The sequence below is a fragment of the Bombina bombina genome, chromosome 11 (assembly GCF_027579735.1).
Source record: "Bombina bombina isolate aBomBom1 chromosome 11, aBomBom1.pri, whole genome shotgun sequence".
NCBI classification, from domain to species: Eukaryota; Metazoa; Chordata; class Amphibia; order Anura; family Bombinatoridae; genus Bombina; species Bombina bombina.
Window position 1 is genome coordinate 64,576,677 of NC_069509.1, and position 27,233 is coordinate 64,603,909.

At 39.2% G+C, this 27,233-nt stretch overlaps 1 protein-coding gene across 1 annotated transcript in view; it reads right to left on the reverse strand.

Annotated features, from left to right (window-relative positions):
- LOC128641671 (uncharacterized) overlaps positions 1-27,028 on the reverse strand; it is a 133,376-nt gene extending 106,348 nt beyond the window's left edge. Inside the window, exons 1-5 of the mRNA XM_053694203.1 lie at positions 26,945-27,028; positions 15,150-15,302; positions 12,914-13,037; positions 12,733-12,826; positions 553-703 (exon numbers count right to left, since the gene is read on the reverse strand). Coding sequence (XP_053550178.1) covers positions 553-703; positions 12,733-12,826; positions 12,914-13,037; positions 15,150-15,297 — 517 coding nt within the window. The 5' untranslated portion in view covers positions 15,298-15,302; positions 26,945-27,028. The remainder of the gene's footprint in view (positions 1-552; positions 704-12,732; positions 12,827-12,913; positions 13,038-15,149; positions 15,303-26,944) is intronic.
- Positions 27,029-27,233: the final 205 nt, after the last annotated feature.

Below are 27,233 nucleotides of genomic sequence, written 5' to 3' on the forward strand. Positions count from 1 at the left end.
TAACTATAGCCTGAGAGTGGGCTAGGGACCCCCCTCTGACTCTGACAATAAAATGAGGTGCTTAAGAACACCATGTCATAGACTGTTAAATGATGCTGTAAGACCAAACTATGCTGTTTTGATTCTCCGCTTCAGATTGGAGCAAATTGAACTTGTTTGATATGATTATTTTGTAACTGCACTTATCACTTCAATAAAAAAAAATGTATAAAAAAAAAAAAAAAAAGTATATTAATATAACTGTGTTGGTTATGCAAAACTGGGGAATGGGTAATAAAGGGATTAGATATCTTTTAAAACAAAAAAAATCTATTGTAGACTGTCCCTTTAAAGGGTCAGTCTACTTGATTTTTTTATTGCTTAAAAATAGTGTTTTTACTACTCATACCCGTTTTGTGTTCACTCCTGTAGAGAATAATGGTTATACAAGAACTAGCACTAAAATGCAAGAATGTAAAAAAAAAAAAAAAGCACTGAGATAAGAAGCAGTCTGCAGATTTTCACTAATTTAACCTAAAAATACTTCAGGTATTGCCCGAAACCGCTGCTTACCCCCTTCCCGGAATTCAGCATCTATCTCTGTAAGATCCAAGTTAAACATTTTCAGCACACCAGCCAAAGCAGTGTCCCTCTGTTCCTTCCAGTACTTGCTTTTGTTGTGAGCATTGCAGTGGCAGATGGAAACGGTGGTCCAGTATGGACACTGTGGTTGGAATAGGAATGAATCAAAATGACTCAAAAACACAAAACAAAATAGAATGAAGGTGATTGAAGTACTGCCACACAGCAGCTTAAAGGGACATTAAACCATTAATAAATCATTGCTTAAATGATGTATTAAAGTGAATGTCAAGAGAGAGAGTTTCATTCATGAGACTGTAAATGCTACACGGATAATAGCTGTAGCTCCGGTTGCCATTTTCAGCATTTGATTGACAGATGACTCATCTACAATTAACTAATCACTGTTTCTCCCCCCCCTCGATTGGTTGATTGCTGGCGAGTCATCTGTCAATCAAATGCTGAAAATGGTGACCGGATCTTGAGCTATTATCCATGTAGCGTTTATAGTGAAATAGCTCTGACGATAAGTATATCCTAACAATTTCATAAATGAAACTCTCAATTTTTTAACTATCGTTTCACTTTACGCAATCTGTTTAACTTGACATTCACTTTAAGAGTAAAGATTAGCCGGAAAAAATATTTGTACATGTATTTTAAAAAATATTAGTAGTTTAAATATTAAAAAACAAAATGTATGCTTACCAGATAAATTCCTTTCTTTCCAAAGGCAGGGAGAGTCCACAACTTCATTCATTACTGTTGGGAATATCAACACCTGGCCACCAGGAGAAGGCAAAAACACCCCCAGCCAAAAACTATAAATATCCCTCTCATTTCCCCCATGCCCCTAGTCATTCAGCTGAGGGAACAAGGAAAAGTAGGAGAAACATTAGGGTATAGAGGTGCCAGAAGAAAAGATAAAAAAGGGGGGCCCCAAAAAATTATATCGGTGGGGTTGTGGACTCTCCCTGCCAGGAAAGAAAGGAATTTATCTGGTAAGCATTTTGTTTTCTTTCCAAAAGGCAGGGAGAGTCCACAACTTCATTCATTACTATTGGGAACCAATACCCAAGCTCCAGAGGACACTGAATGAATAAACAGGAGGGAAAAAAAGAAAAAGGCAGACCCTAATCTGAGAGCACCACAGCTTGTAACACCTTTCTCCCAAAAGATGCTTCAGCAGAAGCAAAAACATTGAATTTATAGAATTTTTAAAAGGTTTGCAAGGAGGACCAGGTAGCCGCCTTACAAATCTGATCTATGGAGGCTTAATTCTTAAAAGCCCAGGAGGAAGCAACTGCCCTAGTGAAATGAGCCGTTATCCCATTTTCTCATAAGCCAAGTGGATGATACTCCTCAGCCACAAAGATAAGGAAGTCGCAGTGGCCTTCCGGCCCTTGCATTTACCAGCATATAGAACAAAAATAAAACAAACAAAAATGAGGATTGCCTGAAATACTTAGTAGCTTGAAGATAGAATTTTAAGGCACAAACAACATCCAGATTGTGGAGCAAACGTTCCTTTGAGGAAGGAGGATTAGGACAAAAGGAAGTAACAACAATCTCCTGATTGATGTTGCGATTTGAGACCATCTTAACTTGGTACGTAAAACTACCTTATCTGCATGGATACTGTAAAGCAGATATCTCAGAGACTATGCGAGCAGAGGCAATTGCCAACAAAAACAAAACCTTCCAGGATAAAAGTTTAAACACGAAGAACAAGATTGAGGCTCCAAGGTGGAGCAACAGGTTTAAATACAGGCCTAATCCTAGCCAGAGCCTGAACAAAAGACTGCATGTCAGGAAGATTTGCTAATCTCTCGTGCAGTAAGACTGATAGAACAGAAATCTAACCATTCAGAGAACTAGCTGACAGACCCTTCTCCAACCCATCCTGGAGAAAGGACAAAATTCTAGCAACCCTCTGTGCCAAGGAAAACCATGTTCCTCACACCAAAGTAGGTAAGTACGTCATACCTTGTGGTAAATACGGCGAGTGACAGGCTTGCCAGCCTGGATCAGAGTGTCGATGACTCTCAGAGAACCCTCGTTTAGATAAGACTAGGCATTTAATCTCCATGCAGTCACTCTCAGAGAATCTAGGTTTTGATGTAGGAATGGGTTTTGCATTAGGTCGTCTGCTCGAGCAGGCAACCTCCATGGAGGGGAGGAGGACATCCTCACCAGATCTGCAAACCATGTCCTTCGAGGACAAGATGGCGCTATTAGAATTACCGGGGCTCTTTCCTGCTTGATGCGAGCAATGACTCGAGGGAGGAGAGCCAACGGAGGAAAAAGATATACGAGTTTGAACTTCCAAGGAACTGCTAACGCATCTACTAACTCCGCCTGAGGGTCCCTCGATCTCGACCCGTACCTGAGTAGCTTGGTATTGAGACGAGAAGCCATAAGGTCGATCTCAGGAATCCCCCATCTGAAAGTTATCTCTGAGAACATCCCTGGGTGCAGAGACCACTCCCCCGAGTGAAAAGACTGTCTGCTGAGGAAATCTGCTTCCCAGTTGACCACTCCCTGGATGTGGATGGCGGAAAGACAATTGTTGGATTCCCCCCACTACAGAATTCGAGACACTTCCTTCATCGCTAGGGAGCTCCTTGTTCCTCCCTGATGATTGATATAAGCAACTGAAGTTGTGTTGTACGACTGAAATCTTATATACCGGAGAGAACAAAGTTGGGCTATGCCCTTAAAGCATTGTGAATGGCCCGAAGCTCCAAGATATTGATTGGAAGAGAAGATTCCTCTCTGGACCAAGTCTCCTAAAACCTCCTGGGACCCCAGCCTGCTCCCCAGCATCCATAGTCACAATCTCTAAGGATGGTCTCAAGAAGCACGTGTCTAGGGACAGGTGATCTTGACAGAGCCACCAAGAGAGAGAGTCTCTCGTCAGCTTGTCCAGAACTCTCTGTTGAGACAGATTTAAGTGATCGCCGTTCCATTGCCTCAGTATGCATAGTTGTAGATGTCGTAGAAGGAAGCAGGCAAAAGGAATAATGTCCATGGAGGACACCATGAGACCAATTACCTCCATGCACTGAGCCATCAAAGGATTTTGGCTGGCCTAAATGCATCGACAAGCCGACGCTTTGATCTGATACTGAATGTCCTCAAGAGAGGATTCAACTTCAATTCTGACAGAGAGTCACACCAATAAGTGGCCGCACCCGCAACAGTGGCTACCGCTGCTGCCGCTTGAAAGAGAAGACCCATATGTCGAAACATTCTTAAGTAACTCTCTAATTTCTTATACGCAGGGTCCTGAAAAGAGTTATCCTCTAGAGGTATAGTAGTATGTTTGGCAAGAGTAGAAATGGCTGCATCCACCTTAGGAATGGAGCTCCAGAAGAGAATTAGGGACTGAAAATAATTTCTTAAAAGTTGAAGGAGAGAAAGGAATTCTAATCCTTTCCCATTCACTCGCAATAATGCTTGCCATGCGGACTGGACCTGAAAAGGTCTCAGGAACCTTCTTGTCTTTATAGACCCTATCTAACTTTGGAATCTTAGGTTCCTCAGGAAGCTTAGCTTCTGGAACCTCTAGAGTAGATAAAACCTCCTTCAAAAGAAAACGGAGGTGCTCAATTCTAAACCCCCAACTCTGAAAGGTCACCTTCCAATGCAACAGAGATTAACTCATCTTCAGAAAGATGAGACAGACTAGCCAACTCTGACTGAAGAGAAGGGATGTCCCCCAAATCAGCAGAACTATGTTTAACCTCTCTCTTACGCTTTCCAGAGATAGGCAATGCGTTTAGGGCCGCAGAGACAGCAGATTTTAACTGAGAAGTAATATCAGCTGGAAAAAAAAACAAAACACCTTCAACTGGAGGGATAGGCGTGCCGCGGAAAACTGCTTGTGAAATAGGGTTAAATCGGAGTAGCGGAGTGAGAGTAGGCATCTCCTGGACAATAGAGTCATGAGTGCTGGAAGGCTCAGAGAGGATAAACTTATCAGAGGGATAAACCGTTCTAGCCCCCTTCTTTGCTTTTAAAACAACACCTAAACAGATAGAACAACATTGAGCAGGGGGACAAACCATATAGTCTCCTCACAATATAGGCAAGCATTAGTTATGAATATAGCAGAAACAGAACCCTCTGAGGGGTTAATTTCAGTGTCCTCCATAATGGAATAAATGGGTGTCAACAAAAAAAAGTGCAAATAAAAAAAATTCTGTGCAGAGGCACCTCTGCCCACACCTAGGCTGGGGTACTCACCACCTCCCAGTAACCCAGACCGGACAGAATGAGTAGTAGACTCCCCATAGTCCAGCGACAAAGATCTCTGCCGTAGCGAGCAGAAACGGAGTCGGCTAAACAAGGAGGAAACTGCGCCCGGTCATATGGTGCACAAGTGGAGACCGCCCCCACTATAGCCGAAAGCACACGAAGCTGAATATCAGCCCTGCATCTATATGCTGTATTAAAAATACCCTCATGAGCCAAAAAAAACCTTCACAAGTGCTCCGTTGGCTAAGGAGCTAAGCAGAAAATACATCCCCGAGCTCACTTCAACTACAGAGGAGATAATGTCCCCAGATCCCTTAGAGCAGGGGTGTCAAACTCAAATTCATCGGGGGCCGCATCAGCAGTTTGGTCACCCTCAAAGGGCCGGTTGTATCTAGGACTATGTGTCCACTCTTTATTATCATAAATTATTGTCACTGCATTCAATTATTACTGTTTTTTCTAATAATGTGTAAGTAATAACTAGCTCTGAAAGCAGAAACATAGTCAGAATAATGGCAAGTAGATATTCAAATGTACAATAATTGTACAATTTATTGAAAAAATGATTGATGAATGATAATAAGCAGACCCAGTTTACCGCTCAGACTTTTAAACAGAATAATAAGCAGACCCCCCCTAATAAGCAGACCCCCCCTCCCACATACATCACATACATTCCTTAAGAAACTTATGTACTTACAGTACAGGAGAGAAGGGTTCAGGGGGTTCAGGCAGCCGTTGGATCTGTCACATCACAGGATGGCATGCGCTCAATATAAAAACAAGTGGAGGTTTCCTGTGTAGAACGGCCGGCGCTGCTAGAGGGCAGACGTTCTCTGGCTTGTAGGCTGCCGCGCATGCGCTGAAGAGGCGGCTTTCTTGTGTCAAAAAAAAAAAAAGCGGCGGCTACACGGGCCACATGACGAGGTCTGGTGGGCCGGATTCGGCCCGCGGGCCTTGTGTTTGACACCCGTGCCTTAGAGGATTTAAAAGTGTCACACTGTGACTAAGGTGGTCCCTTACATAAATCTTAAGGGAGTGTTCAGACTCACTAGGTACATTCATATAAGAAAAAAATATATAAAAAGGACTTACCCTGCAGGATCAGTGCTGTGGAGCAGACAGAGCATCTCAAGGTGTGACAGTCTCTCTGCAATACGCTGACAGGGACCTGAGTGAAAGGAGAAAGTGTAAAATCACCAACACTGGTGACCCAAGGGGCTGTTAGATTAATTGCCTAGATAAATAACAGAGAACATTCCCTGCCACATCTAGATGCCAACGTTCACCACTACTCTCACAGAGATTTACATGGCTACTTCAAAACCCTGGTCCTCTCTTGAAGGGAAAATACCCATTAAAGGACTATCCATTTCTTCTAACACTTTCTCTGACATCCTCCTTTAGTGATGAAAGGCAAAGAATGACTGGGGGAATGGAGGAAGTGGAAGGGATATTTATAGCCTTTGGTTGGGGTGTCTTTGCCTCCTCCTGGTGGCCAGGTGTTAATATTCCCAACAGTAATGAATAAAGTTGTGGACTCCCCCTGCCTTTGGAAAAAAATAATGTCCATAAACAAGCGGGCGCTGCCATATTATAACTTAGGTTAACTTTTTTGTGTTGAGACCAGCTAGGAATGGTTATATATGGTTTAAAAGTGTACAACCAATGGCTGTGTAGAATATAGCTTGTCTGCACTATCATGTTTAACATGATTTGGAAAGCCCACAATATTCAGAATTAAATTACAGGAAAGGAGCACAAAAATAAATAACAGTATATTGCAAAGTTGTCTTTCTACATGCAATTAACCAATGTTTAATGTCCCTTTAAAAAGTGATTGTAAACCTTCCCCTTTGTATAAACACCTCCAGAAAGTTGGTGATATTTTAGATGGAGTTTAATTCATAAGTTGTAAGGAAGATGCGTTTTAACTTACTTTTCAAAGTAGCAATGAAATTCAAATACCGCCCACTTAAAAAGTAATTTTTTTTTTTGTGAGCCAAGGGTTTAAACTGTTCTCCAATTAGCATTCTAGCCATACGGCATTCACACAATGGGCGCGATCCGATATCGATCGCAGTTTGCGGCGCAAGCGAGGGAACCGGCGTCGCCCGCAGTTTCAGCTCGCAACTCGAGCCATCCCATATAGGTCGCCGTCAGATGCTAACGTGCCGTAAGTCTCACAAACCAGCGATGTCCAGAAATCTGCGTAAGTACAAATTTCTGGCGTCGCCAGTGACTTGCGGCACGTTAGAAACTGCCGGCGCCTATAAAACCTGACTAAAGTTTAAAACACCCGCACTGTCTAACACGCCTCCCTAACATAGCCCGCACTGTCTAACACGCCTCCCTAACATAGCCCGCACTGTCTAACCCTGTATCCGCTATCCCCCCTCACTAGCCTAACAATAAAAAAGCTATTAACCCCTAAACCGCCGCTCCTTTACCCCGCCGCAACCTAATAAAGTTATTAACCCCTAAACCGCCGCTCCCGTACCCCGCCGCCAGCTATATTATATCTATAACCCCCTAAAGTGAGCCCCTAACACCGCCGCCATCTCTATTAAAATGATTAACCCCTAATTTAATCTACCTACCCCGCCGCCAGCTATATTATCTATATTAACCCTAAGTATATTATAGTTAATATAGGTATTACATTATATATATTAACCCTAATTATATTAGGGTTAATATAGTTAATATAGTTACTATAGTATTTATATTAACTATATTAACTCTATCTAACCCTAACTAAATTTATATTAAATTAATCTAATTCATTTATAAACTAAAATATTCCTATTTAAATCTAAATACTTACCTATAAAATAAACCCTAAGATAGCTACAATATAATTAATAATTACATTGTAGCTATGTTAGGGTTAATATTTATTTTACAGGTAAATTGTTAATTATTTTAACTAGGTATAATAGCTATTAAATAGTTATTAACTATTTAATATCTACCTAGTTAAAATAATTACCCAATTACCTGTAAAATAAATCCTAACCTAAGTTATAAATACACCTACACTATCCATAAATTTAATAAACTACAAACATCTATCTAAAAATACAATTAAATTAACTAAACTAAATTACAAAAAAAAAAAAAACACTAAATTACAAAAAATAAAAAAAAGATTACAAGATATTTAAGCTAATTACACCTATTCTAAGCCCCCTAATAAAATAATAAACCCCCAAAATAAAAAAAATTCAGATTCAAGTTCAATCCGATTGGCTGATCCAATCAGCCAATCAGATTGAGCTCGCATTCTATTGGCTGTTCCGATCAGCCAATAGAATGCGAACTCAATCTGATTGGCTGATTGGATCAGCCAATCGGATTGAACTTGAATCTGATTGGCTGATTCAATCAGCCAATCAGATTTTTTTAACTTAATTCCGATTGGCTGATAGAATCCTATCAGCCAATCGGAATTCGGCGGACGCCATCTTGGATGACGTCATTTAAAAGGTACCTCATTCCAAGTTCAGCAGTCGGCCGGGATGGATGCTCCGCGGCGGCGGAGCGAAGAAAGAAGATTGAAGATGCCGCCGGAAGAATGAAGACTTTGCTGCCGCTTGGAGGAAGACGTCGCCGGAGGAAGAATTCTTCTTTGCCGCTTGGAGGAAGACATCGCCCGGATCGGATCAGGAGTTCGGCCCGGTGTGGTGAAGACAAGGTAGGGAGATCCCCAGGGGGGTAGTGTTAGGCTTTTTCAAGGGGGGTTTGGGTGGGTTTAGAATAGGGGTATGTGGGTGGTGGGTTGTAATGGGGGGGGGGTATTGTATTTGTTGTATGCAAAAGAGCTGAATTCTTTGGGGCATGCCCCACAAAAGGCCCTTTTAAGGGCTGGTAAGGTAAAGAGCTTTGAAATTTGTTGAATTTAGAATAGGGCAGGGAATTTTTTTTTATTTTGGGGGTTTATTATTTTATTAGGGGGCTTAGAATAGGTGTAATTAGCTTAAATATCTTGTAATCTTTTTTTTATTTTTTGTAATTTAGTTTAGTTAATTTAATTGTATTTTTAGATAGATGTTTGTAGTTTATTAAATTTATTGCTAGTGTAGGTGTAATTGTAACTTAGGTTAGGATTTATTTTACAGGTAATTGGGTAATTATTTTAACTAGGTAGATATTAAATAGTTAATAACTATTATATCTATTATACCTAGTTAAAATAATTAACAATTTACCTGTAAAATAAATATTAACCCTAACATAGCTACAATGTAATTATTAATTATATTGTAGCTATCTTAGGGTTTATTTTATAGGTAAGTATTTAGATTTAAATAGGAATATTTTAGTTTATAAATTAATTAGATTAATTTAATATAAATTTAGTTAGGGGTGTTAGGGTTAGATAGAGTTAATATAGTTAATATAAATACTATAGTAACTATATTAACCCTAATATAATTAGGGTTAATATAGTTAATATATATAATGTAATAACTATATTAACTATAATATACTTAGGGTTAATATAGATAACATAGCTGGCGGCGGGGTAGGTAGATTAAATTAGGGGTTAATAATTTTTATATAGGTGGCGGCGGTGTAAGGGGTCAGATTAGGGGATAGATAAGGTAGATGACAGCGGTGTAAGGGGTTCTAATTAGGGGATAGATAAGGTAGATGGCGGCGGTTTTAGGGGCTCACAGTAGGGGGTTAGTTTATGTAGATGGCGGCGGGGTCCGGGAGCGGCGGTTTAGGGGGTAATAACTTTATTAGGGATTTCGGGGGGGGGGGGGGGGGGGTGGATCGCGGTTGACAGGGAGATAGACATTGCGCATGCGTTAGGTGTTAAGTTTATTTTAGCAGCCAGTTTAGGGAGTTACGGGTCTCCAATAGTCAGCGTAAGGCTTCTTACGGCTGCTTTTTGTGGCGAGGTGAAAATGGAGTAAGTTTTCTCCATTTTCGCCACCTAAGTCCTTACGCTGCATATTGGATACCAAACTGCGCTGGTTTGGTATACCTGCCTATGGCCCAAAAAACTACGGGCGACGGCAGAAATATACGCGCGTAACTTCTAGGTTACGCCGTATATAGGATACCAAATCAGCGTAAATATTGGCGTCGCCGGCTTTTGCGGGCGACGCTTTATATCGGATCGACCCCAATGTTTTTTCGTGTGATATCTGAATAATACAGCAGAAAGTAGCGCTGAGTGCACGTGAAGACCAGGAATGTTGCCAATTCCACCAAATAACTTGTAAACACTGCAATGGTCCACAGCACTATTATAAAATGTCCTTTATTGTCACAAGATTAAAACGAACCAATGACTTTTCGAGGTTTCCCCCTTAATCATACATGTATGATTAAGGGGGAAACCCTGAAACGTCATTGGTTCGTTTTAATCTTGTGCCAATAAAGGACATTTTATAATAGTGCTGTGGACCATTGCAGTGTTTACAATGTTTTTTCGTGTGGCTAGAGCATTGATTGGAGAAACGTTAGCTCACCAAAAAAATAAAAAAATCTTTTGAAGTGGGTGGACGGAGCATGGGGTATTTGAATTTCTGTGCTTCATCAAAAAGTTATAGCGCATCTTCAGTACAACTGATGAATTATACTCCATCTAAAATATCGCTAACATTCCGGATTGGTTTATACAAAGGGGAAAGTTTAACATCACTTTAAAGCACCAGTTCAGCCTCATACGTATTTAGATCATGCAGCTTAAAAGGGACAAACTATAAATATTTCATGCATATGGCAGAACACTAAATATGTTAACCTTTTTTTTCATGCAAGTAGAGAAAAACTCCAACATCTTTATTGGTGGACAGTAACGTGCCCCACAAGCATAAAAACAAAGGGACAGATTACAAGTAGAGCATAAAAATGCAAACATTATGGAGTGTGAATTTCCTTCACACAAAATCCAACAATTTGCATTTTTGTGCCACTATTGCAAGCCTGTGGCTTATATTTATTTGGTGAATGTTACTATGGTGCGTGCTAAAGAAAGCTTTTTTTTTTTTTTGGTATGTTAGCGCCCCACAGATAAAGGATTTCTATTAGGGCCTGCACTAAAAATTAATCCTGTTGAATAGGGCAGATAAGTAAAGTCTCTCTAGGTAATGGAGTTTTGGTTTATTTCTTCGATAGATATATATATATATATATATATATATCCATCTATAATATCTATCTATATATATTTATAAAAAAAAAATTAAGTAGACCCTCTTTGAATTCTATGGTTTTACATATCAGGACATAATCATCTGGTCCTTAGCAGGTCTTAAAATGAGGTAAATACAACCTCAGATGAAGAACACCACCACCACATGACATATTACACTGTGTCATGATTTAACAAAAAATAAAGCAAAAATGGAGAAGCCCTGTGTGAAAAACACCTTATGATTCAAAAGCTTGTAGAACCACCTTTAGCAGCAATAACTTGAAGTAATCATTTTATGTATGACTTTATCAGTATCTCAAATCCTTGTGGAGGAATTTTGTCCCACTCTTCTTTACAACGTTGCATCAGTTCATTGGGGTTTGCGGGCATTTATATATGCACAGCTCTCTTAAGGTCCAGCCAAAGCATTCGGGTTGAGGTCTGGACTTTGACTGGGCCATTGCAACACCTTGATTCATTTATTTTTCAGCCATTCTGTTGCTTGGGATCATTGTCCTGTTGCATGACCCAATTTCAGCCAAGCTTTAGCTGTCAGACAGATGGCCTCACATTTGACTCTAAAATACTTTGGTATACAGAGGAGTTCATGGTTGACTTTATGACTGCAAGGTGCCCTGTGGCTGCAAAACAAGCCCAAATCATCACCACCATGCTTGACAGTTGGTATGAGGTCTTTGTGCCGATATGCTTGGTTTGGTTTTCACCAAACGTGGCGCTGTGCATTATGGCCAAACATTCCACTTTGGTCTTGTCTGTCCAAAGGACATTGTTCCAGAGGTCTTGTGGTTTGTTGAGATGCAATTTTGCAAACCTAAGCCGTGCTGCCATGTTCTTTTTAGAGAGAAGAGGCTTTCTCCTGGCAACCCTTCTCTAGTAACCATACTTGTTCAGTATGAACTTTAACGTTTAACATACTGAGGCCTGTAGAGTTTTAGATATAAACATTTTTTTGCAATTTGAGCGTTCCACGGTCTGACATGGGGTGAATTTGCAGGTACGTCCACTCCTGGGAAGATTGGCAACTGTCTTGAATGTTTTCCACTTGTGAATAATCTTTCTCACTGAAGAATGAAGCACTTGGCTGCTACTTAGCCTCTTAATTCCTATGCAAGCAGTAAGGTTGTACTTAGTTTTTCAAACATGGCTTCTCCATTGTGGCTTTATTTTTGTTAATAAATCATGACACAGTGTAATTTGTCATGTGTTGTTAATCCTCTGAAGTATTTACCTCATTTTAAGACCTGTTAAGGACAAAATGATTGATATTATGTCCTGATATGTAAAAGAATGTGTATTCTTTTTTCTGCATGACTGTAAATATAGAAACGTACACCCTTGACCCTTTCCATTCCTGAAAGCCTCGTCATATACACTGAACCTTATCCAACATCTCAAACTATTTTTTCTTATTAACTCGTTAATACCAGTTTTCAAGAACACTAAAAGGAAAACTGTATTTTGTATTATATGCCAGAGTAACACTTAACCAACAACTTGTAATATGAATAAAATGAGTGTGCTTTCCATATCTATCAGATACAAAGAATGCTACAGTTAAACAATTTAACCAACAACTTGTAACACCAGATTGAGCGTTTGATTGCTCAGGGACAAGGGATAATTAACACTGCACCCAAAGTCTTTTTGTTTGTGAAATAACCATTTTACAAAAAAGAAAAAGGTGAAAATGTCTACAAAAACGTTTATCATCCATATTGTATAATGATCAACTTTACCTCTGAGGCAACCTTATCACACAGGTAGCAATAGCACTCTGGACACGAAGTGGCGTTTTCGTCTAAAGGCACTTGTAACTCTTGTTCTAAACGCCTGAAAGAGAAAGAAGACAGAAAAGACGTTACCGTTATGCAATTGTTTGTCCATGGTGATAATTAAGAACATGTGTGACCGTCTTACGTAAAAGGATGCAGCATACAATCGTATCTGGCGTGGGGCATCACATGAGCCTTTTTGCTGAAGGTTATAGCAATCTCTTCATCCACCACATCTTCTGGTTTCTTCTCACAAATAAAAGACTCCTCTGTTAAAATGGATAGATTATACTTCTTAAATGCAAAATAAATTGTACTTTACCTAACTTCAAATGTAAAAACAACACCGTAACCTGGAAAAATAATGTTTATAAATAACAGAAACTACATATATAAAAAGTTAAAAACAATAAAATTAATGTCATTATTTTGTCCTTTAAATATATATAATAATTTCAATTAAAAGGGACATAGTAAAAGAAAGAATGACATGTTCTAATTTGTTAGAGCTGTAATACTTGCGCTATTGCTGTGGAATGCTATACTTTTAACCCCTGCAAAGGAAAAAAACACACAAAGTCATACTTAGAAACCGCAGAGAGCTTCTGTTCCCAAGCAGGAAACAGTCTATGAACAAGTCGGCACTCGGCAACAACAGTTGCAAAACGCCACCAAGTGGCTGAGTGCCACTTGGGGGCTGCAGTGCTTGCTCCCAAGTGGGCCTTAAACTATGTGTTTAAATCCCTTTGCAGGGTTAAAAACAATTCCATAGCAAGAAGTTCAAAAATGACAGCATCTAAATTGTCCATTTAACAACCTAAAATTGTGTTGATCAAGGTTGTGTGCCCTATAAAATGTTTTAAAACATGAAATACTTTAGAAAGTGGAGAAACAGTATACCAATACAGTTTATAATTTTGATTAAAAGGGACAGACAAGTCCAAAAAAACCTTTCATGATTTAAATAGAGCATGTCATTTTAAACAACTTTCCAATTTACTTTAATCACCAATACTGCTTTGTTCTTTTAGTATTCTTAGTTGAAAGCTACACCTAGGAGGTTCATATGCTAATTTCTTAGACCTTAAAGGCCGCCTCTAATCTAAAAGCATTTTGACAGTTTTTCACCACTAGAGGGCGTTCGTTCATGTGTTACATATAGATAACATTAAGCTCACGCACATGACGCGCCTATGAGTGAGCACTGATTGGCTAAAATGGATGTCTGTCAATCAAACTGAAATAAGGGGGCAGTTTGCAGAGGCTTAGATACAAAGTAATTACAGAGGTAAAATGTGTATTAATATAACAGTGTTGGTTATGCAAAAATGGGGAATGGGTAATAAAGGGATTATATACCTTTTTAAACAACGAAAATTCTGGTGTTGACTGTCCCTTTAATGTTATTTTAAATGTTAACATCCAGAGATGCAAATACTAAAATAACCACAGCTTACAGGTATGATAAAGTTTTGAAGAGGCAGTAAAAACCTTGTATTTACAATATTTTTTTGCTATTATATATAAATATATGTTATGCATTAACACTTTATTTGCTGCAGTTGTTTTTTAACCATTAAACCGCACCCACCACTTCCGTTATTTGGTGGAGCCAATCAGGACTTGGTGGCTTTGTTAGTAAATCAAATGTATGTTAGATTATGCAATTCACTTATGCTTTGTATAGTATAAGTAACATTTCTAAATAACAAAATCTTATATTGCAAAGTATTGAACTGCATCTGCTAGGTTACTTTATAATGCCACACACAGAGGGAAACAATTTTTGAGGAGAATACTGTTGTGGCTATCACACAATCTGTTGGCACTCTACAAATAACCAATAATAATAATAAAATAATAATTCTTGATAGAGCCGCAGAGGGTGAAGCGGGCAAGTATCTCTGCTTTCTTTTGCCAATTAAGTTTTGTATATATTGTTGCCAATGCACCAGAGAACTCTGGGTATGATATGCAAATGAGATACACTTTTTTGCTGCACCTACCCCATTTTCTGTGGTCAAAAATTCCTGGAAGCAAAAAACATGAGATGATGTATATCTCATTTGCATATATTACCCAGAGTTCTCAGGAGCACTGGCAACAATATGTACAGAATACTTCTGTGGGAAAAGCAAGCAGGGATAATTGCCTAAATGTACTAACTGGCTATACAATAATCTTTGTGGTTCTTATTTTAATTAAATGGAGTATTGTAATCTCACACTTATCTCCACCATGGCTCAAATGAATATTGCTATAAATATAATGAAGATCAAAACCTGAGATTTCATCCATTAGTGATAACCTCCTTACATGGTCAGAAACCCAGAAAAACAGGAGTGACCTATAAATGTGAATAATGCATAGCTGCCCCTAACCTCCGGCATCCTCGATAAGCAAGACAGAATTGCCCAGCCCAAGAGTGACCTCAGCCTCGTCATCACTAATAACAATCACACTCTCCTCGGGAATGGCTTCATTATTTCCGTTGCACCCCACAGCCTGCGACTCAGCGTCTGATCTCATGGTAACTGAAATTATAAAATGAAAAGACCAATTAATAAATTGATATGAGAAACTCTCAGTGTTGCATTTAAAATCAAGCAAAGAGAATGTAAAGCATTTGTTAATCCCTAGTCACTGTTAGGATGTTCCATGTCGTCTGAAAACCAATGGGCTTTAAACACCTTTAGGATGGCATGGAACGTCCTAGCTTTTGCGGGGTCCTGCTCATATCCTTGAATAAACTCTGGTGGATCTGACTGAGGGAGTACCCCAGGAGCCAATCAGTGCTGTTTTGAGTCACATGATCACAGTGACGATCATGCAACTTCCTTTTGGCCCTTTTGCTTACGTTCTCAACTTAGGTTTCCTCCAACCTGAAGGGGTTAAAAGGGCCATAAAACAAATGTTTTGGTTTGTATGCATAGTATTTATAATCAATTAAATATGACATTACAATAGATCTGAATACAAAAATGTTTGGTTATATGTCCATTCAAGCTTTTGTTAGTAAAATCTGCATTGTTCTGCAGTCCACTGACTTGCTCTTATAAAAGCCTCTTATTTTCTATGGTAAAATATAAATGAGCCGATTAGTGATTGGCTAGAATTTAGAGGTAAGCACTTCCTGTTGCCCCAGGTATTGCAAAATCTACAGTTTTTAGAATAAAATGATAGGAAAGTGGAGGAGCAAAGTCAAATTATATTATAAAGTTATTTTCCTTTTTTTCTACACAGATTCAAAAAGTGTTTTATTTCCCTTTTAATGTTATTTATCCTCCAATGTTAAAAGGATATAAACCCAAACTTTTTTTGTGTGACAGACAGAGCACACAATAAAAAAAAATAAAAAGAGATACCTAGGTAGGCAGCTGGAGCACTACATTGCAGGAAATAGTGCTGTGCTCTAGCAAATGGATAACGTTCTTGCAAAACTGCTGCCATCTAGTGCTCTTGCAAATGGATAACATTCTTACAAAACTGCTGCCATCTAGTTCTCTTGCAAATAGATAACATTCTAACAAAACTGCTGCCATCTAGTGCTCTTGCAAACGGATAACATTCTAACAAAACTGCTGCCCTCTAGTGCTCTTGCAAACGGATAACATTCTAACAAAACTGCTGCCATCTAGTGCTCTTGCAAACGGATAACATTCTAACAAAACTGCTGCCCTCTAGTGCTCTTGCAAACGGATAACATTCTAACAAAACTGCTGCCCTCTAGTGCTCTTGCAAACGGATAACATTCTAACAAAACTGCTGCCATCTAGTGCTCTTGCAAACGGATAACATTCTAACAAAACTGCTGCCCTCTAGTGCTCTTGCAAATGGATAACATTCTTACAAAACTGCTGCCATCTAGTGTTCTTGCAAATGGATAACATTCTTACAAAACTGCTGCCATCTAGTGTTCTTGCAAATGGATAACATTCTAACAAAACTGCTGCCCTCTAGTGCTCTTGCAAATGGATAACATTCTTACAAAACTGCTGCCCTCTAGTGCTCTTGCAAATGGATAACATTCTTACAAAACTGCTGCCATCTAGTGCTCTTGCAAATGGATAACATTCTAACAAAACTGCTGCCATCTAGTGCTCTTGCAAATGGATAACATTCTAACAAAACTGCTGCCATCTAGTGCTCTTGCAAATGGATAACATTCTAACAAAACTGCTGCCATCTAGTGCTCTTGCAAATGGATAACATTCTTACAAAACTGCTGCCATCTAGTGTTCTTGCAAATGGATAACATTCTTACAAAACTGCTGCCATCTAGTGTTCTTGCAAATGGATAACATTCTTACAAAACTGCTGCCATCTAGTGTTCTTGCAAATGGATAACATTCTAACAAAACTGCTGCCATCTAGTGCTCTTGCAAATGGATAACATTCTTACAAAACTACTGCCATCTAGTGCTCTTGCAAATGGATAACATTCTTACGAAACTGCTGCCATCTAGTGCTCTTGCAAATGGATAACATTCTTACAAAACTACTGCCATCTAGTGCTCTTGCAAATGGATAACATTCTTACAAAACTGCTGCCATCTAGTGCTCTTGCAAATGGATAACATTCTTACAAAACTGCTGCCATCTAGTGCTCTTGCAAATGGATAACATTCTTACAAAACTGCTGTCATCTAGTGCTCTTGCAAATGGATAACATTCTTACAAAACTGCTGCCATCTAGTGCTCTTGCAAATGGATAACATTCTAACAAAACTGCTGCCATCTAGTGCTCTTGCAAATGGATAACATTCTAACAAAACTGCTGCCATCTAGTGCTCTTGCAAATGGATAACATTCTAACAAAACTGCTGTCATCTAGTGCTCTTGCAAATGGATAACATTCTTACAAAACTACTGTCATCTAGTGCTCTTGCAAATGGATAACATTCTTACAAAACTACTGTCATCTAGTGCTCTTGCAAATGGATAACATTCTTACAAAACTACTGTCATCTAGTGCTCTTGCAAATGGATAACATTCTAACAAAACTGCTGCCATCTAGTGCTCTTGCAAATGGATAACATTCTAACAAAACTGCTGTCATCTAGTGCTCTTGCAAATGGATAACATTCTTACAAAACTACTGTCATCTAGTGCTCTTGCAAATGGATAACATTCTTACAAAACTACTGTCATCTAGTGCTCTTGCAAATGGATAACATTCTTACAAAACTGCTGTCATCTAGTGCTCTTGCAAATGGATAACATTCTTACAAAACTACTGCCATCTAGTGCTCTTGCAAATGGATAACATTCTAACAAAACTGCTGCCATCTAGTGTTCTTGCAAATGGATAACATTCTAACAAAACTGCTGTCATATAGTGCTCTTGCAAATGGATAACATTCTTACAAAACTACTGCCATCTAGTGCTCTTGCAAATGGATAACATTCTAACAAAACTGCTGCCCTCTAGTGCTCTTGCAAATGGATAACATTCTAACAAAACTGCTGCCATCTAGTGCTCTTGCAAATGGATAACATTCTAACAAAACTACTGCCATCTAGTGCTCTTGCAAATGGATAACATTCTAACAAAACTGCTGCCATCTAGTGCTCTTGCAAATGGATAACATTCTAACAAAACTACTGCCATCTAGTGCTCTTGCAAATGGATAACATTCTAACAAAACTACTGCCATCTAGTGCTCTTGCAAATGGATAACATTCTAACAAAACTGCTGCCATCTAGTGCTCTTGCAAATGGATAACATTCTAACAAAACTACTGCCATCTAGTGCTCTTGCAAATGGATAACATTCTAACAAAACTGCTGCCATCTAGTGCTCTTGCAAATGGATAACATTCTAACAAAACTACTGCCATCTAGTGCTCTTGCAAATGGATAACATTCTAACAAAACTGCTGCCATCTAGTGCTCTTGCAAATGGATAACATTCTAACAAAACTACTGCCATCTAGTGCTCTTGCAAATGGATAACATTCTAACAAAACTACTGCCATCTAGTGCTCTTGCAAATGGATAACATTCTAACAAAACTGCTGCCATCTAGTGCTCTTGCAAATGGATAACATTCTAACAAAACTGCTGCCATCTAGTGCTCTTGCAAATGGATAACATTCTAACAAAACTGCTGCCCTCTAGTGTTCTTGCAAATTGATAACATTCTAACAAAACTGCTGCCCTCTAGTGCTCTTGCAAATTGATAACATTCTAACAAAACTGCTGCCCTCTAGTGCTCTTGCAAATTGATAACATTCTAACAAAACTGCTGCCCTCTAGTGCTCTTGCAAATTGATAACATTCTAACAAAACTGCTGCCATCTAGTGCTCTTGCAAATGGATAACATTCTTACAAAACTACTGCCATCTAGTGCTCTTGCAAATGGATAACATTCTTACAAAACTGCTGCCATATAGTGCTCTTGCAAATGGATAACATTCTAACAAAACTGCTGCCATCTAGTGCTCTTGCAAATGGATAACATTCTTACAAAACTACTGCCATCTAGTGCTCTTGCAAATGGATAACATTCTTACAAAACTACTGCCATCTAGTGCTCTTGCAAATTGATAACATTCTAACAAAACTGCTGCCCTCTAGTGCTCTTGCAAATTGATAACATTCTAACAAAACTGCTGCCCTCTAGTGCTCTTGCAAATTGATAACATTCTAACAAAACTGCTGCCATCTAGTGCTCTTGCAAATGGATAACATTCTTACAAAACTACTGCCATCTAGTGCTCTTGCAAATGGATAACATTCTAACAAAACTGCTGCCATCTAGTGCTCTTGCAAATGGATAACATTCTTACAAAACTGCTGCCATATAGTGCTCTTGCAAATGGATAACATTCTAACAAAACTGCTGCCATCTAGTGCTCTTGCAAATGGATAACATTCTTACAAAACTACTGCCATCTAGTGCTCTTGCAAATGGATAACATTCTTACAAAACTACTGCCATCTAGTGCTCTTGCAAATGGATAACATTCTAACAAAACTGCTGCCATCTAGTGCTCTTGCAAATGGATAACATTCTAACAAAACTACTGCCATCTAGTGCTCTTGCAAATGGATAACATTCTTACAAAACTACTGCCATCTAGTGCTCTTGCAAATGGATAACATTCTAACAAAACTACTGCCATCTAGTGCTCTTGCAAATGGATAACATTCTTACAAAACTACTGCCATCTAGTGTTCTTGCAAATGGATAACATTCTAACAAAACTACTGCCCTCTAGTGCTCTTGCAAATTGATAACATTCTAACAAAACTGCTGCCATCTAGTGCTCTTGCAAATGGATAACATTCTTACAAAACTGCTGCCATCTAGTGCTCTTGCAAATTGATAACATTCTAACAAAACTGCTGCCATCTAGTGCTCTTGCAAATGGATAACATTCTAACAAAACTGCTGCCATCTAGTGCTCTTGCAAATGGATAACATTCTAACAAAACTGCTGCCATCTAGTGCTCTTGCAAATCGATAACATTCTAACAAAACTACTGCCATCTAGTGCTCTTGCAAATGGATAACATTCTTACAAAACTGCTGCCATCTAGTGCTCTTGCAAATGGATAACATTCTAACAAAACTACTGCCATCTAGTGCTCTTGCAAATGGATAACATTCTTACAAAACTACTGCCATCTAGTGCTCTAGCAAATGGATAACATTCTTACAAAACTACTGCCATCTAGTGCTCTTGCAAATGGATAACATTCTAACAAAACTGCTGCCATCTAGTGCTCTTGCAAATGGATAACATTCTTGCAAAACTGCTGCCATATAGTGCTCCAGACACGTGCATACTCTTGAGCTTACATCCTGCTATTCAACAAAAGATACCAAGAAAGCAATTTGATAATAGAAGTAAATTAGAAAGCTGTTTAAAATTGAGTGCCCTGTCAATCTTGAAAGAAAAAAATTGGGGTTTCACAACCCTTTAATTATGTATACGTGTGGTGTGGCAATCTATTCCCAAATTTTGAACATTTAACACAAAGTCAGAGCCAGGATAGCGCTTGTCAGAAAATCAAGTTTATTTATAAAATGTGCAGACAGTGATAGATTAAAAGGGATAGGAAAGTCAAAATTAAACTGGCATGATTCAGATAGAGCGTGTCATTTTAAGACACTTTTAAATTCACTTCTATTTTCAAATGTGCTTTGTTCTCTTAGTATCCCTTGTTAAAAAATGAATACGCACATATCCTACACTAGTGGGAGCTGCTGCTGATTGGTGCCTGCACACATTTGTCTCTTGTGATTGGCTAAATAGATATTTTCAGCTTCCTGTCAGTAGTGCAATGCTGTCTCTTCCTCAATGGATAACAAGAGAATGAAGAAAATTTGATAATAGAATTAAATTGGAAAGTTGTTTAAAATTGTATGTTCTATCTGACTCATAAAAGAAAATTTTGGGGTTTACTATCCCTTTAAGGATTTGTGCAATACTTTTAAAGGGACATTAACCTGCTGGGCACAAGTACAATAGCATAGTTACTATTCACCTTGCTATTGCTTTCTAGGCATGGGAGAAATGTCAGATTCCGCATTTGTTTGCTAAACGAATGCCAAACATGGCTGCAGGCAACAGCATATGGCTCTTTAAGGCACTGGATATGTCAGTGTGAAATAGCAACACACAAAGGTCTGTACAAATCCAGAACTTTGTGTTGCACTTTCGTACTGGTATATCCAGCAACGAAAAGGGACAAATGCTGCTGCCTGTTTCCCCCATGCCTATTGTTTTCCGGCTGTATTTCCAATAAAGGGACATTAAACACCTTTAACCCCTTAATGACCACAGCACTTTTCCATTTTCTGTCCGTTTGGGACCAAGGCTATTTTTACATTTTTGCGGAGTTTGTGTTTAGCTGTAATTTTCCTCTTACTCATTTACTGTACCCACACATATTATATACCGTTTTTCTCGCCATTAAATGGACTTTCTAAAGATACTATTATTTTCATCATATCTTATAATTTACTATAAAAAAAATTATAAAATATGAGGAAAAAATTGAAAAAAAAAATACACTTTTTCTAACTATGACCCCCAAAATCTGTTACACATCTACAACCACCAAAAAACACCCGTGCTAAATAGTTTCTAAATTTTGTCCTGAGTTTAGAAATACCCAATGTTTACATGTTCTTTGCTTTTTTTGCAAGTTATAGGGCCATAAATACAAGTAGCACTTTGCTATTTCCAAACCACTATTTTTCAAAATTAGCGCTAGTTACATTGGGACACTGATATCTTTCAGGAATCTCTGAATATCCATTGACATCTATATATTTTTTTTTAGTAGACATCTCAAAGTATTGATCTAGGCCCATTTTGGTATATTTCATGCCACCATTTCACCGCCAAATGCGATTAAATACAAAAAAATCGTTCACTTTTTTACTAATTTTTTCACAAACTTTTGGTTTCTCACTGAAATTATTTACAAACAGCTTGTGCAATTATGGCTTAAATGGTTGTAAATTCTTCTCTGGGAGCCCCTTTGGTCAGAAATAGCAGACATATATGGCTTTGGCGTTGCTTTTTAGTAATTAGAAGGCTGCTAAATGCCACTGCGCACTACACGTGTATTATGCCCAGCAGTGAAGGGGTTAATTATGGAGCATGTAGGGAGCTTTTAGGGATAATTTTAGCTTTAGTGTAGTGTAGTAGACAACCCCAAGTATTGATCTAAGCCAATTTTGGTATATTTCATGCCACCATTTCACCGCCAAATGCGATCAAATTAAAAAAAAACGTTAAATTTTTCACAATTTTAGGTTTCTCACTGAAATCATTTACAAACAGCTTGTGCAATTATGGCACAAATGGTTGTAAATGCTTCTCTGGGATCCCCTTTGTTCAGAAATAGCAGACATATATGGCTTTGGCATTGCTTTTTGGTAATTAGAAGGCCGCCAAATGCCGCTGCATTTCACACGTGTATTATGGCTAGCAGTGAAGGGGTTAATTATGTAGCTTGTAGGGAGCTTGCAGGGTTAATTTTAGCTTTAGTGTAGAGCTCAGCCTCCCACCTGAAACATGAGACCCCCTGATCCCTCCCAAACAGCTCTCTTCCCTCCCCCACCCCACAATTGTCCCCGCCATCTTAAGTACTGGCAGAAACTCTGCCAGTACTAAAATAGAAGCTATATTTGGGCTTTTTTTGTGGGGGGTTTTTAGCATATTTACATATGCTGCTGTGTAGGATCCCCCCTTAGCCCCCAGCCTCACTGATCCCCCACCAAAGAGCTCTCTAACCCTCCCCCTCTGCCTTAATGGGCGCCATCTTGGGTACTGGCAGCTGTCTGCCAGTACCCAGTTTAGTGAAAAAATGTGCCTTTTTTTTTTTTTTTAAAAAAGCCCTTTTCTGTAGTGTAGCTTCCCCCCCCCCCCCCCAAGATCAACCCCCCACCCCTTCCAGATCTCTTAGCTGTTTATTTACAGCTTTCAAAACGTTTTATTTTTTTACTTTTGAAAGTTTATTTTTCTGTAGTGTAGCGGTTCTCGCCCGCCGCCCCCCGTGCACGCGCCTGCCCGCCACCCCCCGTGCGCGCTACCGCCCCCCTCCACTCGGCACATCGATGGCCGCCCACCCACCTCCCAGGCTTGCTCCCACCCACCAATGATACCGGCCACCGATGTCCGGTGCAGAGAGTGCCACAGAGTGGCTCTCTCTGCATCGGATGGCCAAGGGGGGTTATTGCAGGATGCCTCGATATCGAGGCATCACTGCAATAACCGGAAAGCAGCTGGAAGCGAGCAGGATCGCTTCCAGCTGCTTTCCAGACCAAGGACGTACGCCACACGTCCTCGGTCATTAACTGTATTTTTTTTTGAGGACGTGTGGCGTACGTCCTTGGTCGTTAAGGGGTTAAAGGGACAGTAAAGTCAAAATTAAACTTTCATGATTCGGAAAGAGCATGCCATTTTAAACAACTTTCCAATTAACTTCTGTTATCAAATTTGCTTCATTCTCTAGGTATCTTTTATTGAAGAGTAAAGCTAGGTAGGCTCATAAGAGCTCAGGAGTGTGCACGTGTCTTTAGTACTCTTTGGCAGCAGCCTTTTGCAACATTGTATAACAAAGCTACAAATAATGTTGCAAAACACTACTTCCTTAGAGTACTAAAGACTCGTGCACATGCCTTAGCTCTTATGAGCCTACCTAGTTGTACTCTTCAATAAAAAGATACCAAAAGAACAAAGCAAATTTGATAACAGTAGTAAATTGGAAAGTTGTTTTAAAATGGCATGCTCCCTCCGAATCATGAAACTTTCATTTTGACTTTACTGTCCCTTTAAATTACTACAATACATTTCTGTTGTGTTGCGATAGAATAACATATCAGCAATAGCCAAACTCCAACCACCAGTTGCCATATTTGGAGGAGCAAAGATGGGCTTTAGTTTGCTGAAAGCACTGTTGTAAAGTTAGTGAAAATATAAAATTGTTTTGCAGTTGTTATAGGGACAGATACAGAGCATACAGCATTGAGAAGTTTGCAGGATGCAGTAAAGTATAACAAATTACTGGCCAGTACATAAATGTAATCTTACAAAACTTCAATGAATTAAAGTGCACCCGTTTTATAAACGCTTCTTTTTAAAAAATATTTTGCACTGAGTTATGGTAAACACACCGCCCACATCTCATACTGTATTTAGCAGATTGATGACGAATCCAGCTTCCTCCAATCATTGCATCCCCCATCTAGGGTCCAGCTCTTGGGGAACGCAACAATTGGAGGAAGCCGGATTCGTCATCGATCTGCTAAACACAGTATGAGATGCGGGCTGAGGACCGGCGGTAGGTTTACCATAAAGACGCTGATATGCAGCATTGTAAAAAGGATTACATAACGTTCTTTTTAGCAAAATGACTGATACATTCTAACTGGGTTTGACAAATGTCTAGGAGAGTGACAGTTTTGTTTGAATACATATACTAGCCTTATTAGGCAAACAGTGCTAATGTGTGTGCTTTCTGTGGCAATCTTAGTTTGTTTAATAGCGATAAAAGGGTCAAAATTTAAATGTGTATGGGTGCATTTCAATTTTAAATAGAAACATTTTTGCAATATACATCCATTAGCAAAATTGTTTCCAGTAAAAAATTATTTCTGTTTTCCAGCGGCATACGCACATATGCTGTGAGGACCAATGCACAAATATCAAGCTTTGAGAGCTGGTGTGTATTGTGTATGTGAAGACATTGAGGGCGATTTATCAAGCTGAGGCAGACAGGGGCGCACATACGCGCCCCTGTTTGCCGCATATCGCCCCTGGCGGGCTGAATTCCCCATTGCACACAATCGTTATTTTGCGCTTGTGTGCAATCCCGCCCCTGACCGCGCACAGCCAATCACACGCGGGCAGGAGCTGTCAATCTCCCCGGACGGACTAGACCGAATTTCACCACTTTAGAGGTGAAGAAAGATTAGGGCAGCAGCGGTCTGATGACCACTGCTTGTTAAATACGGCGTGCAGGTTGTCTTGTGAGAACCTGCAGCCGTAGTGGGTCAAAAGACTTGCGAAGCCATTAATAAATCGACTATTTAAAGGGACAGTATACTGTAAAATTGTTTCTACCGTAATGTGTTTTCAATAACTTGTTATACCAGCTTCAAAGTATACAAATGCATTATATATTGCTCATATTTGTTTATTTTTTAATTTGAAATAGCTGGTTTTGTTCTTTGAAACCACAACCCATAAAGAGGACCTGGTTTTCTTTGTGTACACAACCAATCAAAAAGGGTTCAGTGAAGTCAGATATCCTTAGTTTATCACTTTCTGTACACACACTTTATATTATCTCTGTAAACCAAAGCTCAATACTTAGAACTGAGATTTTAAAATGTTATTGCTGATCTCTTCTACCTCCTACTGGGAATGTAATCTCTTCTGCTGTCTATTCTTTAACCCCTTGTTTCTTAACAGCCAGGCCACAGCCCAGTACGGGGCCTTGACAGCCCTCCTGGTGGGCCACGACCTAATTAAAGCTAATGACAGCACTATTTTTATTGTTTGAAGACAATAGTTCTTGTAGATCACTGCATCACACATATATACATTGCACTGTAATTCCCCATTTTCACTATCTTTTATGCCCCCTCCTGGGGGGGTTCAAGGGGGGGGGGCCAAAGCCCCCCTTGTAAACCTCATTCCCCAAGGTTCCCTTGGGGTGGGTGCCAGAGGATTGGCGGGGCGCCCCCCTTCAACCCCTCAGGCAGAGGCAAAAAAAAAATAATGTACATGGGCTTTATCTAGAAGCGTTTGGGTAATCCTAAGATTACCCGGGTAAAGAGATATATATATATATATATATATATATATCTCAAACCGGCCTTGAGTTTATTTGGTTTGAGAACCACTGCTTTTACCTATAGTGGAGTATAGAACCTTAAAATAAGCTATTTCAAATGCCGAAATAAAGGCAAAGCAGCTATTTGTAAACAATTTAATACACTCCAGCAGGTAAAATGAATAATTGGAAACAAATTGAAGTGGAGAAAATGGACCGCTAAAAACTATCCCTTTAGTATGTGTAATACAAGCCACTACAGACTGAAGGTGTAGCATTTGGCTACTGGTACACAGTCCAGGCCTCACAGCATATGTGAGTATGCCACTAAAACATGTAACTTTTACTAGAAGCATTTTTACTAATGGATTTTGCAATAATGCTTTGTTTTATTATTGAAATACACCAAGGCACATTTTACTTTTTGACATTTCTATACTTTTAAGTCCTTTTGAGACTATACAACTCACACAAAGCCCCTTTCCCAAACATACAATGTCTAATTTGACAATATATCATGGAAGAGAGTTGCTAAAACAAATCAGGCTGCCTGCAACACATGACTATGGGGCCTACAGTCAGTAAATAACCTAACACTGGTTATCTCCCCTACTAACAGGTTCAACTGAGGATCTCTAACAACTAGGGGGACTCATTTTGTGACCCTTCATATTCGTGTACCTAAGCTAATGAACGGTAACAACAAATTAAAAGTTTCGTTATTACAGCTAATCCGTTACTTTGGTTGGTTATGACAATACACAGATGTCACATACCCTTACTCGTTAAATGCATTATCACGTTACTATACAGATACACAAACTGTTCACCGTCACCCCCCGTTACAACCACTAACGTATCTCATTCTCACCTCCCAGACTACCAGTCCCGCCCTCTCCCGGTAAGTTTCTTCCGTGCGCCTCTCCAAAAGTTCGCGCGCCGAGATCACTTCCGCTTCCGGGGGCTGGCAGGTTGGTTCCACTTTCGTTTCCTTAGCAACAGATGCTGAGATAACTTGAACTCAAGTTGATGATGTGGTTGGTTGTGACATTAATAATAATAATAAATACAACTATTGAGGGTGAACTTTATTTCTGAGCATGTGTGAGACGTTTACAAAGCGATATTTTGTCACATTGATTTATTGTCCCAGTTTATAT